At 38.5% G+C, this 15,112-nt stretch overlaps 1 protein-coding gene across 1 annotated transcript in view; it reads left to right on the forward strand.

Moving 5' to 3' along the window:
• The window catches only part of LOC132379569 (cilia- and flagella-associated protein 46), a 236,555-nt gene that overhangs the window by 188,066 nt on the left and 33,377 nt on the right, over window positions 1–15,112 (forward strand). The window contains exons 48-51 of the mRNA XM_059947632.1: window positions 2,103–2,302; window positions 4,665–4,783; window positions 10,904–10,995; window positions 13,930–14,094. Of these exons, the coding sequence (XP_059803615.1) occupies window positions 2,103–2,302; window positions 4,665–4,783; window positions 10,904–10,995; window positions 13,930–14,094 (576 nt within the window). The remainder of the gene's footprint in view (window positions 1–2,102; window positions 2,303–4,664; window positions 4,784–10,903; window positions 10,996–13,929; window positions 14,095–15,112) is intronic.

Genomic DNA, 15,112 nt, shown 5'->3' on the forward strand with positions numbered 1-15,112 from the left:
ATCAATATATCATCTGTATTCTGTCCATATTATTAATATTAATAAAAAGATTTAGAAAGAAAAGAAGATGGTTATTTTACCTAAGTTTTTATATATTTTTCAAGCGATACCAATTTTTATTCTGAAATCTTTTTTTTACTAATGTTGACTCAAAAATTTCTTCATATATATGGCAGAATAAAAATCCCAGGTTAGGTAAAATATATTTACAGAAGACAAAAAAGGAAGGCGGGTTAGCATTACCTAATTTCAGATTTTATTGTTGGGCAGTTAATATTAGATACTTGTTATGCTGGTTGAAAGATGGGGGTGGATCTTACGGCCCTCGTTGGGTGAGTTTAGAAATTAAATCTGTATCAGCTCATGCTCTGGGTTCTATTTTAGGGACTTCTCTCCCTTTTGCTCTTTCTAAATTGCCGAAACGAATTGACAACCCGATAGTTAAACATACTTTACGTATATGGTTTCAATTTCGGAGATTTTTTGGGTTGACTCAATTCGTTTTAAATAGTCCTATTGTATCTAATTGTTTTTTCCACCCTTCCATTATAGATCAAGCTTATTCGGCTTGGAAAACTAAGGGATTACTAAGATATTCTGATTTATTTTTGGACAATTGTTTTATGTCTTTTGAGCAATTATCCAACAAATATAACTTGCCTAGATTTCATTTTTTTAGATATTTACAGATTTGTCATTTTTTAAGTTCTGTACTCCCTACGTTTCCAAATTTTGTGCCTTCAGATATTTTGGAGAGTTTATTTGAATTAGACCCTTTTCAAAAAGGGCTTATTTCAAAACTTTATAATATAATTATGAAGATACGTTCAGAGCCCCTTTAAAAGACCAAAAAGGATTGGGAAAGAGAGCTTAACCTTATTATTTCTAGTGAGAATTGGGATAGAATTCTTCAATTAGTTAATACATCATCGATATGTGCCAAACATTCATTAATACAATTTAAGGTCATACATAGGGCCCATATGTCCAAGGATAAATTAGCTCTTTTTTACTCTCATATTAGTCCTATTTGTGATAGATGTCAATCTGAAATTGTGTCTTTAACTCATATGTTTTGGTCTTGTTCATTTTTGGAAAAATTTTGTAAAGATATTTTTGATATTATTTCTGCGGTTTTGAATATTGATTTACAACCTCACCCTATTACCGCAATTTTTGGTTTACCAATGTTAGACTCACTGCATTTATCTTCTTCTGCCCGTAGAATGATTGCATTTCTAACTCTGATGGCAAGAAGATCTATATTGTTGAATTGGAAGGAAATTAATCCTTCCACTGTATTTAATTGGTTCTCTCAAACTATGCTATGTTTAAATTTAGAAAAAAATTAGAAGTGGTGTTTTTGAGACTTCTATTAAATTTGAACAGTTATGGAGACCATTTATTCAACATTTTCATATGATGTAATATGACCCTGTTCCAATTTCATTTGATTTCCCAGCTTTTAGCTTATGTATGTTGAGAGGACCGGAAGTGATGGCATTAATGAATATTTATTCTTGTGAGATATTATAAACAGCCCCCTTTTTTTCTTTTCTCTCTCTTTTTTGGTTTGCTTCTTTTTTCTTATATATTAGTTATTAGTTATTAGATTAGTAGATTAGCTAGCTTTGCATTATATATATATTTTTGTTTTTTTTCTTTCTTTTTTCTGTTTTTTTTATATCATATATTATGAAATATTTAGACTTACCATGTTCATACATATATTGTATGGCTTATGTCTTGGTAAACTCATTTATATTGTAACTATTGTTTATGTTTTTTTTCATATGTAATGGAATTTGTATGTTTGTAATTTCTTTATCAATATATCATTTGTATTCTGTCCATGTTACTAATAATAATAAAAAGATTTAGAAAGAAAGAAAATGATTCATGCCTAAAATGTTAAAGGGCAATAAATTACTTCACTGGTTAATCAGATCCATATTTATCCTTAATCTTTAGAAATAAGTAATTATTTTAGTATGAGTATTAACATTAAATGTCTATTTTGACAGAATTAAGCATTATTTACTTTTTCATTGTGAACCATTAAATACATCTTGGATTCAAATATTTATGTTATACTAATTTAGGTCCAGGTCCAGGTCCAACACAAGCTAAAATTTTTCGTGTGCCTGTAAATCCACAACTATTTTCAAGTTTAATTGCAAAGGTCTCCAATTATAAGAATAAGTTGGCTCAAAATCTGTTAAAATTTGAAAACCAATATAATCACATAATGCAAAGGAAGAAGATATTTCAGAAATTACATGAAGATATAAATCCAGAAATGGTGAGTTTACCTGGTTTTGTCATTCTATGTTTATTATGGAGCTATTGCTATTTTCTTTGCCTCCCATACAGAAAAAATTGGATAGAAATACACTCCTCAGATTCTAGTCCATATTGATAGCATCAAGGAAGCTATCATGAGACCCTCAGCTATGAAATTTTAGCTGATGTTTTGTGGGTTATTGTTTTTTCATGCCCACTTCCCTTTATGAACTTCATCCTTGTCTTTATGAAGACAGAGGTAAAGTTTAATCATTCTTCCAGTACATTCAATGACTACATAGGTGCAACCTTCTGCACCCTTGCAGAACTTCTCAATTTCATCAATTTTGTTGCTAACATCCACCTGCTGTTAAATTCAGTTGGGCTGTTTCCAACACCTCTCTCCCCTTTTATGATCCCTTTGTCTCCATTTCAGTAGATAAACTATCTATTGATATTTTTCTCAATCCCTTTGATACACAAGTAGCCTAAGCTGCATCTCCTCACACCCTTGGCTTCACTTGTTTTCTCCTGCTCCACCACCACTACTCTGAGATGTTCTCGTTTTGAAAATCTGACTACCATTCCAGTGTGGTTGATGGAGCTGTCACCCTCTGCCTCCACTTCTGAAGAAGGATCTCGGCCCATAATGTCGACTATTTACTCTTTTCCGTAGATGCTTCCTGGCCTGCTGAGTTCCTCCAGCATGTGTGTAGGTGTGCGTGTTGCTTGGATTTCCAGCATCTGCAGATTTTCTTGTCTTTGTCCTCTATTTCCTGCCCTCCTGTTCTTATCCTGCCAACCCCTAGACAGAGCAGAGATGGACTTCTGATTATTTCCATACATACTGCCTGACACACTGAGTTCCTTCAGCAGCTTGTGTGTGTGTGTTGTTCTGGAGTTCCCTCAGTCCTTAATTTTCATCCCAACAACCTCCACATCCAGCATGATTCTTCAAAATAGCAACTACAATGTGTTCCTACCACCAATCATATCTTCCCTATCCCATACTTCAGTAAAACATAAAAACCTTAACCATGAATTCCTAAAGATGAAGTCACAGTAAAAGAAAGTAAAGGAAGCAGCCACATGATGCATACTGTATCTGTAACCATTGACATTTCAATATCATGGAAAAGGAAGAGCTATAGAATTCAGTCCCAGGAAAGCATACAATAATAAAACCTTTGCAGCTGTAAATGGTGCTGAGAATAGTGCATTGGCATTACATTGTATTGTGCATTATGTTGTGTTATATGGGAGATTTCCTGAGCTGTAGCAGTTCAAAATGTCACTGGGATCACTCTTTTTCTTAAAAAAATGATTTGAGCCTGGATGTTCAGGGCATAATGACTTAATTTGTAATGTAGAAATTGGAATGGTGATGAATTGTGAGGAGGATAATAACACCAGTCGCAGCAAGTTTGTACATTCCTTCCCACGTGTGCTTGAGTTTCCTCCAGGTGCTCCAGTTTCCTCCCACAATCCAAAGATACTAGGTTAATTTGTCATTGTCAATTGTCCTGTGATTTGCTAGGGTTTAAATTGACGGGTTGTGGGGCTGGAAAGGTCTGTTCCATGCTATATCTCTAAATAAAAATGAATAAATAAATTCAGACAGGCTTGCGGAATAGATAATAGGTAAAATCTAATGCTGAAAATATGCAGTGTTGGTAGAAATAATTTGTTAGAAAAGCTGAGAAGAGACAATATAAACTATAAGTAACAGTTCTAAAAGAAGTGCAAGAATGTGGAGGCTTTGGAAAATAGTTTATTGGCAGGTTGGAAAACACTTACAAAATAAAGAGATTTTGACTTTATAAATGAATGCATGGAGTACATAAGAAAGAAATTATGTAACATCAGTGGTTTGGCAATAATTGCATCCAGTCTGAAGACTGTTTTAGAAAATGTGAAAGCCTTAGAAATGGTGCAGGTGGGATTTTACAGAAATTATTCCAGTAATGAATTGTTATGTGGAGAGACTAGAGAATCTAGAATTGTTCTTGAGAAGATCTTGTAATAGCATTTAGAATACTCTAAATCACAAAATGGAGAGAAACATTTCTCAATGGTGAAATAATCATGAGTCAAGGAGCATTGAATGAAAATGTGTGGTGAAAGAACCTAAAATAATGGGAGAAAACACAATGTTATAACACAGCAAGGATCTGGATTGCAGTCAGTAGTGAAGCAGATTCATCTGAAGAGTTCAAAATGGAATCAGTTAAGTTTCTCGATGGAAAAGAATTAGAGGGCTATGGGGAGAGGGTGAAACTAATTGCATGGTTCTTTCACAGAATTGCACAGATTCCTTCAGTGGTATAATTGTTCTGTAACTGATTCTGTTTTAACTTACTTTTTTGTATTAAAATTAAAAGAAAACAAAACCTACACCGAAATATGAGCATATGCTTGATGAAGATTTCTCTGGTATTATCGAATCAATGGAAGAATACTTGAATCCTCTTTTGTCGCAGTTTAACTTTACATTTACTCTGTAAGTACCACAGAGATTGTGCCTCTTTCTTATAAAGTATGTGTAAACTAAATTTTTAGCTTGCATTTTGTCCTGATAATGCACTTCTATATTACTACTTTCATAATTTTTATAGGTAACATGAACCTCACTGGTAATACATCAAATAGTAACCAAGGAATGCCATTTCATGAATGTTTTCAGAGTACCTACTCTTTTCTTGATGCTATACTTTATGTGAAATATCTTCAAAAAAAAAGCTGATTTTATTTCCCAGCAATGGAAAACTTATATGGCTCTTATAGATGTATTATGTTATATATGAGATACAATAACAATATAATGTAGAAATGATGTTACTTGTCAATAGTCCTTTTAAAAGATAAATATTTATAATTTTGAACAGGTTTTCTAAAATTATTTATTTCAAACTGTTTTATTAATAGTAAAACAATACAGATAAATAAGCAATGGAACTTATCCTTTTACCTTAAATATGTTCATAATTATTATTACTAATTCATTACTAATGATTACTAATCGGTAATAATCTCTGTTCAAAATTACCATGGCAAGTGTGAGAATTTTTTAGAAGCTTATAGCCAAATTGGGTGCATAGTCTCAAAAAAGTTCACCATCCATGGCAAAGGAAGGCCACAATAGTTTGCATCAAAGCTCAATGGCAGGGAGGTTCTTGTATTCATGATTCTTAAGGCATTATATATGAAACCCTTTTTTATTGAGTGACTTTGGAAATGCAGCTCATTAGCCCCTTGCTAACAACCACTGGACTCTGCAGCGAGAAACCCAACTTTCTCAGGCTTTGTACATCTGGGGTATCTATGACTTTGGTCCTGTCAGCTCCCTGAGGTTAGGATGTTTTGCCCACCCAAACCCCAGTTTGCGTGAATCCTGTGTGATTTACTGCCCCCAGCAATCACTGGTCAGCAAGAAATATCAGATCATACACTGCATACAATTATAAAGAAAGTATATTTATGAACAATAGCTTAACTAAGGGGTTACTAAAGGAAAGAAAGAACAAGAACAAAATGGGCCCATTATTCTTGAACAGTCAAATGTGCATTTAAGTTGGAGCTCATCTTGAACTTGTCTGTCACTCATGCATTGGACCCTTGGTCTGCGTGAAAGCACAAAGCACATACCACCTTCAGAATGATGCTTGAAATCCATCTGAAATAAATGGGTCTCCCATGGGAGTGTTGCTCCTTCCTCCTTGAAGGCATTCATCTGAAAAAGCACCTTGTGCAACAGGAACAGCATCCTCAGCCATCTTCCCACCTTTCTTTTCCCAGCTTCCACCAACGAAGGCCTCCCCACACCAGTTTCTCCTGAATCTTTTCCCAATTCCACCATCCTGTTTGGCTAACATCTCATTCCTAAGGTGAAGAACAAAGCAGCTTAACTCAGCTCAAACCCAAACAGGGTGAAAGTTGAACAGACTGCTCTTGCGGAACTGCTAAAATGAAATACCTCGAGCATAGCAGTAAAAATCTTAACCAGGGCATTGCACTCTCTTCCCACTAAAAATAGTCATGTCCTCATGACTTTGAAAATTATCAAACCATCATTAATAAGACAGTTTTCAGTGGAAGTTTGTGATGTCAGGACCTCTAATCCATTTGTGAATGGTAGTGACATATCTCACCAAGGGGATGGACACAACACTCTGTTCCCCCAGTGAGTCATAGTACTGGCTATCTGGGGTTTCCTGGCTCTTTGAGACCTCCTTATCCCATCTTCAGCTCCTCCAGTTTCAATCACCCCTTCTGACCCTTCCTGCCTGCTAGAGGGTGCCTCCCCTGTCTATCACTCATGTCTTCTGGTGGCTCAAGTTCCCCTGCTCCATGACCGAATTTAACTTCCATCAGTATAAGCCGATGCTGTCAAAAAGCTTCAACCTCTGATGGTGCTAATCAGCGAGCCCTCTCTTGGAAAGGATTGTCCTCCATCATTCTAATAGTTTGGCAAGTACTCCTGGAGTAACCAACATCAGCCTCATCAGTTGAAAATGTATCTGTGTGCCCCAACATCTCCTCAGTTAATCTTCTTTTACATTCTTTGGACACTCCGGCAAACTCTGAGGTTCCAGTCAATCCTCCGGGACATAACATGACAGGTTTAGACGGGGTGCACCACACAGTTCCTTGTTTCAGCTCATCATCCTGCCTGGAAGAAAATTTCACCTTCTTAAAAGCAGCTCTGAACACGGTGAATGGACAAGTTTTTCAAAAAGTGCTCTCCATTTCTCTCCTTGCATGCTCCCTGGAGCCTTCTCACAACAGCAGTTTTTGTTCCCACATGAATAGAAGCTTCACCTTTTTCAACCCAAAGCAGACAGACTAACACGGGTGTGCCAATAGTCTCAGTTATCCCAACATCTGCTTCCGAAAACTCCAGCTTTAACGACAAGTAACCACCATGTGGGTACTCATCAGTACTAAGCCCTCGAGTCTCAAGGGCACTGAGTGGCGTCAATGGTAAATGCGTCAGATACCAGTTGTAGAAGTATCTAGTAAGCAATGTAACTTGAGAACCTGTGTCAAGTGTGGCTCTAGCATAAACACCTTCAATCTGTATGGATACATCATAGCTTGGTCACAGGAGTAATGTTTGGCACTTTAGTATTTCCCTGGACACTCTGATAGGAACATATCCTCTCCAAACACCAACCTCTTCCTTTACTAGGTCCCTTCATAGTTTTCTTCTCTGTCTGATTAACTGCTGATTTATTTTCTGAAGATTTTCCTGTCCTTCACACACCTGGTTGAAATGTCCATCTTACAGAAAATACTGGTCACTTCTCTGGTCTAGGGGCCGGACTCAATAGCAGCCCTCGCCTTGGTATGCCCCACCAGTGGGTCCGGTTTCCTATCTGCTTTGTCGTGCTTGATGGCAGCACCAAGGTATCCAAAATACCTTGGCCCTCAGATCTTTCCCAACATCCTGCAAAACTTTAGCAACAGGGGCAACAGGGGCTGTTACCGAGGACTATGTCCTGCTGACAGAAGCCTCCCACTCCTCCATCGTATTTTCTTCCTCTCTTAACTTCTCAGAGTAACTTGGTAAAAAATAGAAAAGGTCGCATCTTGTGGGTTATTTGAATATGTAGAGCATCATGTCATGTGACATCGCACCCTTCTCAGCTTGCTCCACCCTCAAGCAATTTCTCTCAGACAGCTGAATACCCCTTTTGTGGCACAAACTGTGCAGCAGCTTCTCCAACCTGAAAATGTAGACAGACAACTTCTCTCCTTCCTCCTTGAATGTGTGCCTAAACTTCATTTTGAGATCAGCTACACTTCCAGTGGTGCCAAAAGCACCTTCCAGAGTTTGCTGATAATTAGCTGATGAGGCCAATGGATTTTTTGCCTTGAGGAATATCACTATAGCAACTGCCAACCCCTTTCAGTTCTCTACCAGTCTCAGTTTCTTCATATTATCTAAGCACTGCCACTCATCCAGTAACTCATATTCTCTTTCCCCATCAGGTGTGGGCTTGACCACAGAGAACACTCCCAACCTACAATGACTTTGGCTCTCCACAAATCTACTTCTGCATTTATCAGCCAGTGATGTATTAGCAAAAGCAAGTTTAGAATTTAAATCAACAGCTGAAGGACTCAGTAGACCTATCACATCAGACAACTCCTTCCCTTCCCTTCACTGAAACGAGAGCAATTTTTAAAAAAAAATCTTCACCCTCAGTACAGGAAACTTGACTTCCAATTTGGCACTCCCCTCTTCTTTGAAAGTATGGACGGTCCCTGGCCCCATCTGTCTTGGTACTCCAATGGTACCAGGCAGATCCATTCCCATTATGTCAGAGCTAGACGGAACTAAAACCACATCTGAGCCTGCTGTTTGGCCATATTTCCGCAATGTGGTTGTAGTTTTTCTCAATGGTCTAACAGTACTCAAAACCTTCACTAACAATTCATCTGGCTTGTGGATATCCACCCCACTCAGAACACAAGCATTCGTTAAGGGCCATCTCTTTGAACTGTACCATCGCTTAATCACTGTGGCATCCATAAACACAAATCTCAATCACTTTCCCAGACAGTAGTTTGATACAAGCTTAAACACAAACCCACTTAATCAATTCTTAGGGCAATCACACAGCGTTCAATGAATTCAATCCAGGACGATGCCCCCACAATAAAACCCCTCTTTATTGGGCAACTCTGGAAATGCGGCTCACTAATAGCCACTGGACTCCGCGGAAAGAAACTCACCTTTCTCAGGCTTCATACGGATAGGGTGTATACGACCCTGAGGTTGGGATGTCCTGCCCATCCTGCAATCACCCAACGGCAAGAAATAACAGATCGTACACTGCATACAATTTTTTTTAAAAGTTATTTGTGAATGTTAACTTAACCAAAGTGTTATTAAATGGAAAAAAATCAAAAAGGGCCCATTATTCTTAAACAGTCAAATGTGCACTTAAATTGGAGTTCATCTTATACTTGACTGTCACTCGCATGCTGGGTCCTCAGTCTGTGTGAAAACATCACCTTCTGAATGTCGCTTGAAATCCATCTCGAATAAACATGTCCTCAGACATCTTCCCTCCTTTCTCCTCCCAGCTCCTGCCAACAAAGGTCTCCCCACAACAGTGTTCTCCTGAATCTTGTCCCAATTCCACCATCCTGATTGGCTGACATTGCATTCCTCAGGTGAACAACAAAGCTTCTTATTTCAACCCAAACCCAAACAGGGTGAAAGCAGAACAGACTGCTCTTACAGAACTGCTAGATTGAAATACCTACAGCACAGCAGTAAAAATCTTAATCATGTGTTACATATATGATAGTCCATCCTCCATGCCTTCTTACCTCACCCCTCCCTATGCCACCACTCATATTTAGTCGCCACTTTATTAAGTACAGTACACTTGTACACCCTTTCTTAATGTAAATGTTTAATCAGCCAGTCCTGTAGCAGCAACTCCGTGTAAAAGCATGCAGACATTGTCGAGAGGTTCAGTTACTGTTCAGACCAAATATCAGATTGGGGAAGAAATGTGATCTAAATGGCTTTGACGATTGATTGATGCTAGGTGGGCTGGTTTGAATATCTCAGAAACTACTGATCTCCTGGGATTTTTTCACACAACAGTCTCACAACAGTTTTCAGAGAATGGTACAAAAAAACCAAAAACATCCAGTTCTGCGAGCAAAACCGCCTTGTTAATGGGAGAGGTCAGAGGAGAAAGAGAGACTGATTCAAGCTGACAGGAAGCCAACAGTAGCACAACTTGTCACACATTATAACAGTGGTGAGCAGAAGAGCTTTTCTGAATGTGAAACACACCAAACCTGCAAGTGGATGGGCTGCAGCAACAGAAGACCATGAACATGCTGTCAGTTAGGTACTAATTGGAGGTAACTAATAAAGTGGCCACCGACTGTATGTTCCTGCACAATAGTGTCCTGACCGGCTGCATCACCGTCTGGTATGGGAATTGCAAGGCATTTGACTGTTAAGTCCATAGAAAGAATTGCCACGACTGCTGAGAGGATCATGGGGGTCTTTCTTCCACCCATTAGAGCTATTTATCAGGAGGGCTGTGTTTGCAAAGTCCTTAACATTTTCAGTGATCCTTCCCATCTGTCTTTGACCCCTACCATCAAGATGGAGGGACTGTAGCATTAGGATAAGAACTGTTAGAATGGGAAACAGTTTCTTCCCCCAGGCTGTATTGCCACCACCCAGGGCTTATCACATATGAAGCACTCAGAGCATTATGCTGTTGACTTTTCAACTTGTATCATAATTGCATCTTATTATTTGTTAATTTATTTGTGGTAATATTACTTTGTGTTTTATACATGTAATTTATGTGTACTGTGTTGTGCACCTTGGTCTGGAGGAATGCTGTTTCACTTGGCAGTATATATGTGTACGGTTGAATGACAATAAACTTGAACTTTCAAACAATCCTTATTACTTATGCATAATAGTTTAGAAAGTAACAGCATTTACTTTTCCTGATAAACTATGCAACAAGCTAGACAAGGTCTAGTATATCTAGAATGAAGCAAGTCAATGTAGGCTAGTTTAGAAGATGGAAATCTTTTGACTATGCATCCTAATTAAAGGTTTTTCTTTCAGCCCAGCAACTCCCCTAGTAACAGGAATGGATTCAGCGAAATCAAAACACAAAAAGCAAGAGGAAAAGCCAATGGGTGGGAAATCAACTCCAGGTATGGGAGATAAAATGTGAAGAGGAACTTACTGGCAAGTTATAATGTTTGAAAGTTTGATCAATATTAGTTTCTATTGTCTGAATTTAACATGACCGGTCAAACCATTCTATGCCTTTATTTTTAGCTGACCAGTCTAAGAGACACCTAGTTAATTATACCCTAAACATCTTTATGAGTGTGGTGTACTACATATACCTGTCTGGACACGCCCCCCCCCCCCCCCCCCCCCGCTGACTGCTCCTGTGGCTCCTTCCACAGACCCCGGTATAAAGGCGATTGGAGGCACTGCCCCTTCCTCAGTCTCCAGGATGTTGTGTGGTGGTCACTTGCTGCTTGTGCTTTCTTCCAGCTAATAAAAGCCTACCTTAACTCATGTCTCCGAGAGTTATTGATGGTGCATCAATGAGTGATTGAATAATGAGATAACTATATTCCTCTAGCATTAATGACACACTAAATTTTCATCTGCTTAGAGTCCTGAGGTCTCCTTTGCTTCACTCTCTGCATGTTCTCCCTACATCACACTAGTCAGGTTATGCATGTATACAAAAGACCATTTTTGAATGCTTTTGAATGTCCACTGTGAGACAGCTTCTCTGTTTTAAAGTTTTAGATGCATTGTGATATTCTTAGGTTGGAAATTGAAAAAACATTGACCGTCCACAAATTTTACACCCTCAACAACACCTCAACTATTTTTCTCTGCCCATATATCAAATGTGAACTAAAGTTCAGAATTCCAGAGTTGAGGGGAGGATGATTAATCTTAATAGCAAAACTCCCAAGGAGACTTTGTAGATTAAACTCAGTGGAGATCATGGGGAAAACTCTTCAATAGCTGAAGTTGAGCTCAAATCAAAGAAAGTTGATTGTGGCTGCAGCCGATTGATGATTTCAGTCATGCAAAATCTCTGTGTTATTCAGGGAAGGCGATAAGCTCAATAATTTTATGTTTCCTCAGTGGGCTGCTCTGTCATGTGATTCTCTATGAAAAAAATGCTGATGCTTGCTGAATGTTCATTGGATTAACAATTCTCTAACAATGGAACATTCTGTGTCTCTGAAAGTAAGACCTTGATAGCACTGAGACTATTGGTGTCATATACCTTCAACAAGAGAGTCAAGCTACCATTTGTGGCATTCAATACAATTACCGTCATCAAGTTTTTAAACTCCTGGAAGTTTCCAATGACAAAAGAGACAAGCTGCTAAAATATTTTGACTGCAAGACAATCATAAGTTGAGTATTCTGTGAGGAATGATTCAACATTCTATTCCTCAAAGTATACCCACCACCTGTATTCTTCACTCTGCTGGCTTCAACACTACACTAGGAACCATCCATCGTCAAAACATTACCATATTCCAACTCCACCCAGAATCACTGCCAGTGAAAATCTCATACATAACTTTGCTACCCCTTTGCTTGTGATAGTATTAGGTTTTCAGACTGCTAAATTCTAACCTCAAAGACTTTAAACTCTTATTAATAGTCTTGAGTACTCTCACAAAAGGGAGATTATACTGGAACTGCCCGGTCTTCAAAGACTAGTTTGCTTCTCTGTTTATTCTCCACAGTGAGTATCAATGCGAATACCCACTGTCACATACATGCAACCCTGTGAAAGTATCAGCAGCAATAGACCACACTTACAGTCTGGCTTTGCTGTTAACAAAACACTATTTTATTAGTTACTATGTCATATAGTAACTTAAACCAGGTAAGTCAAGAGTTAATGGTATTATGCATATATAGGTGTAAATAAAGTTCCCAGACTTATTCAAGCTCAAGTGGTAAGTGATACAGTCTTACAATGGTATGTAAGAAAAGTTCAGTTCAGATGCAGGGGATTGAAGTGAGAGAGAGAAAGATACTTGTGATCTGAATAAACAGGTGTCATCGATCCTCCTCGATGTCCTTCAAATCTTCCAAGTCAGCCAAAGGTGACCAACTTAAGTGCGCCGTCTTCAAATGACAATCTACCAACCCAGGCAAGGGTTAGACACACCAGTAGATACCACAGGGTCGCCGTTCACACGTACTAATAGTCACAGATCGTTTCCTCTTAATCGATCCTCAGCCCCACCCTTTGTGGGTACTTAAAAGTTCAGTGGCTGTTTCCGCCACCAGTCTTCATGCACACACTGATGCTGGCACTGACGCTCAGTTAAATATCATTGAACTGAACACAGCTGTCCATCATGTGTGTCTGTCTCTCTTTCTCTCCCCCCTCCCCTCTTCACTACTACCTGAGATGAGAGAGTAACAAAAGGAGAGAGAACAGAAAGATAGGATGCTGTGATTTAGCATCTGCTTCTACACAGTGTCTGCAAAATACAGAGCTTGTTCGCAAAGCTGTATTTAATAACTTCAAGCTGATTAGTGTTTTCTACTTGCATTTTAAGAACTGAACACAGACTTCCTTTTACAACTAGAAACTAAACAAACTGTTAGTTGGAAGTTTACTTACAAGTGGTAGATGCTGTGTTTTTAGAAAGCATCCTTAGCAAACATGAGGAAGAAGCAAATATGCATCAAATGCTCAAATGTGATTTTCAATGAAATGCAATTAACACTAGTAACTAATTTTGTTTGGAATCCACTTCATTATTTGACCAAATAGGAAGCAAATGTAAGTTATCTGGAGAGTTATCCCCACAACAACTTCTTTCTGTGTGGAAGCCCATCATCTTGAATGGCGTTTACTATTTAAAAACCTAACTGAAAAGATGAGCTCTTTATGTGGGCATATCAATAAAGTGTCTGTTATTTTCCATTATATGAAATGGCATAACATGTTGCTTTCTGTTCAAATATCTCTTTATTGAATGTTTGTGTGTGTGTTCAGGTATTTTTGTTCAAGCATTTTCATAATTGACTGCTGATACTTTACTTCACCTGAAATCAAGATTTAAATCAATTCTTCTCAGGTCAGTCTCAAGATTTAGGAGAATTTGTAATCCTGTTGGCTGATAAACTCTTGTTGGAGCTACCCTTGGAGGCACTGAAAGTTTTCCAGAAAGAAGTAATCAGCTCGATCTCAAGAGACTTCTCATTACAATTGCTATACAATCGGCAGCACAGAAATGAGTCAGGTACACACAAATAAACTAGTCGATTATTTTCTACTTTACAGGAGCTCAATAAGTTGTCCATAAAAATTCACAAAATGTGGGAAAATTAGAGGCTGAACCTAAATGGGAGGTGTGACCAGAATGAATCAAAGAAAAAGGGTTTGATGGTCTTCAGTGAAAGGGAGTGATGGTAGCATGGTGGTTAGTGTGATGCTATTACAGCTCAGGGCATTCCAGACTTCGGAGTTCAATTCCAGTGCCATTCTGTAAGAAGACTGTGTATGTCCTCCCCAAGGAGTGCATGGCTTTTCTCCAGGTCCTCTGGTTTCCTCTCACTATCCAGAAACATATTTGGCAGGTTAATTGGTTGATGTAAACTGTCTCATGATTAGGTTAGGACTAATCAGGTTTGTTGGGGGTTGCTGGGGCAGCGTGTTTCGAAGAGCTGGAAGGACCTGCCTTGTGCTGTATCATTAAATAAATAATTTTAAAAAGGTGTACGTTTGGGAAATAAATACTAGAAAGCAATTTATATTTAAACAATTGCTTCATTAATGACCTTCCTTTCAACATAAGGTCCCAGCTAATGAAACGTCCCAATACCCATGTGGAACAAGACCTGGACAACATTCAGGCATGAGAAGATAAAGGGCAAGAAATGTTCATGCCACTCAAGTGCCAGGCAATGCCCATCTCCAATAGAGAGCTCCCAGCCACCCAGCTTTGACTTTTAATGGCATTATCATTGCTGAGTGACCCACCATCAATATCCTTGGAAGAATCACCATTGACCAGAATGATTGTGGCTGGGTGCAAGAGCATTTGACTTTTGCCCTGGCATGCCATTTAAAGGGCACAAGCCAGGAGTGTTAGGGAAATGCTCACTGGTTGAGCCACATTGAGTTCAGTGCCAATATCTTTCAAAGAAGCCCATAGAGGACAAAGAACCAAATTGATTGACACCTCATTAATTACCCTAAACATGCATTCTTTTATAACCACCTCACACTAGGTGCAGTGTACTGTACGTCATCCACTA

This window comes from Hypanus sabinus, chromosome 22 (assembly GCF_030144855.1).
Source record: "Hypanus sabinus isolate sHypSab1 chromosome 22, sHypSab1.hap1, whole genome shotgun sequence".
NCBI lineage: Eukaryota > Metazoa > Chordata > Chondrichthyes > Myliobatiformes > Dasyatidae > Hypanus > Hypanus sabinus.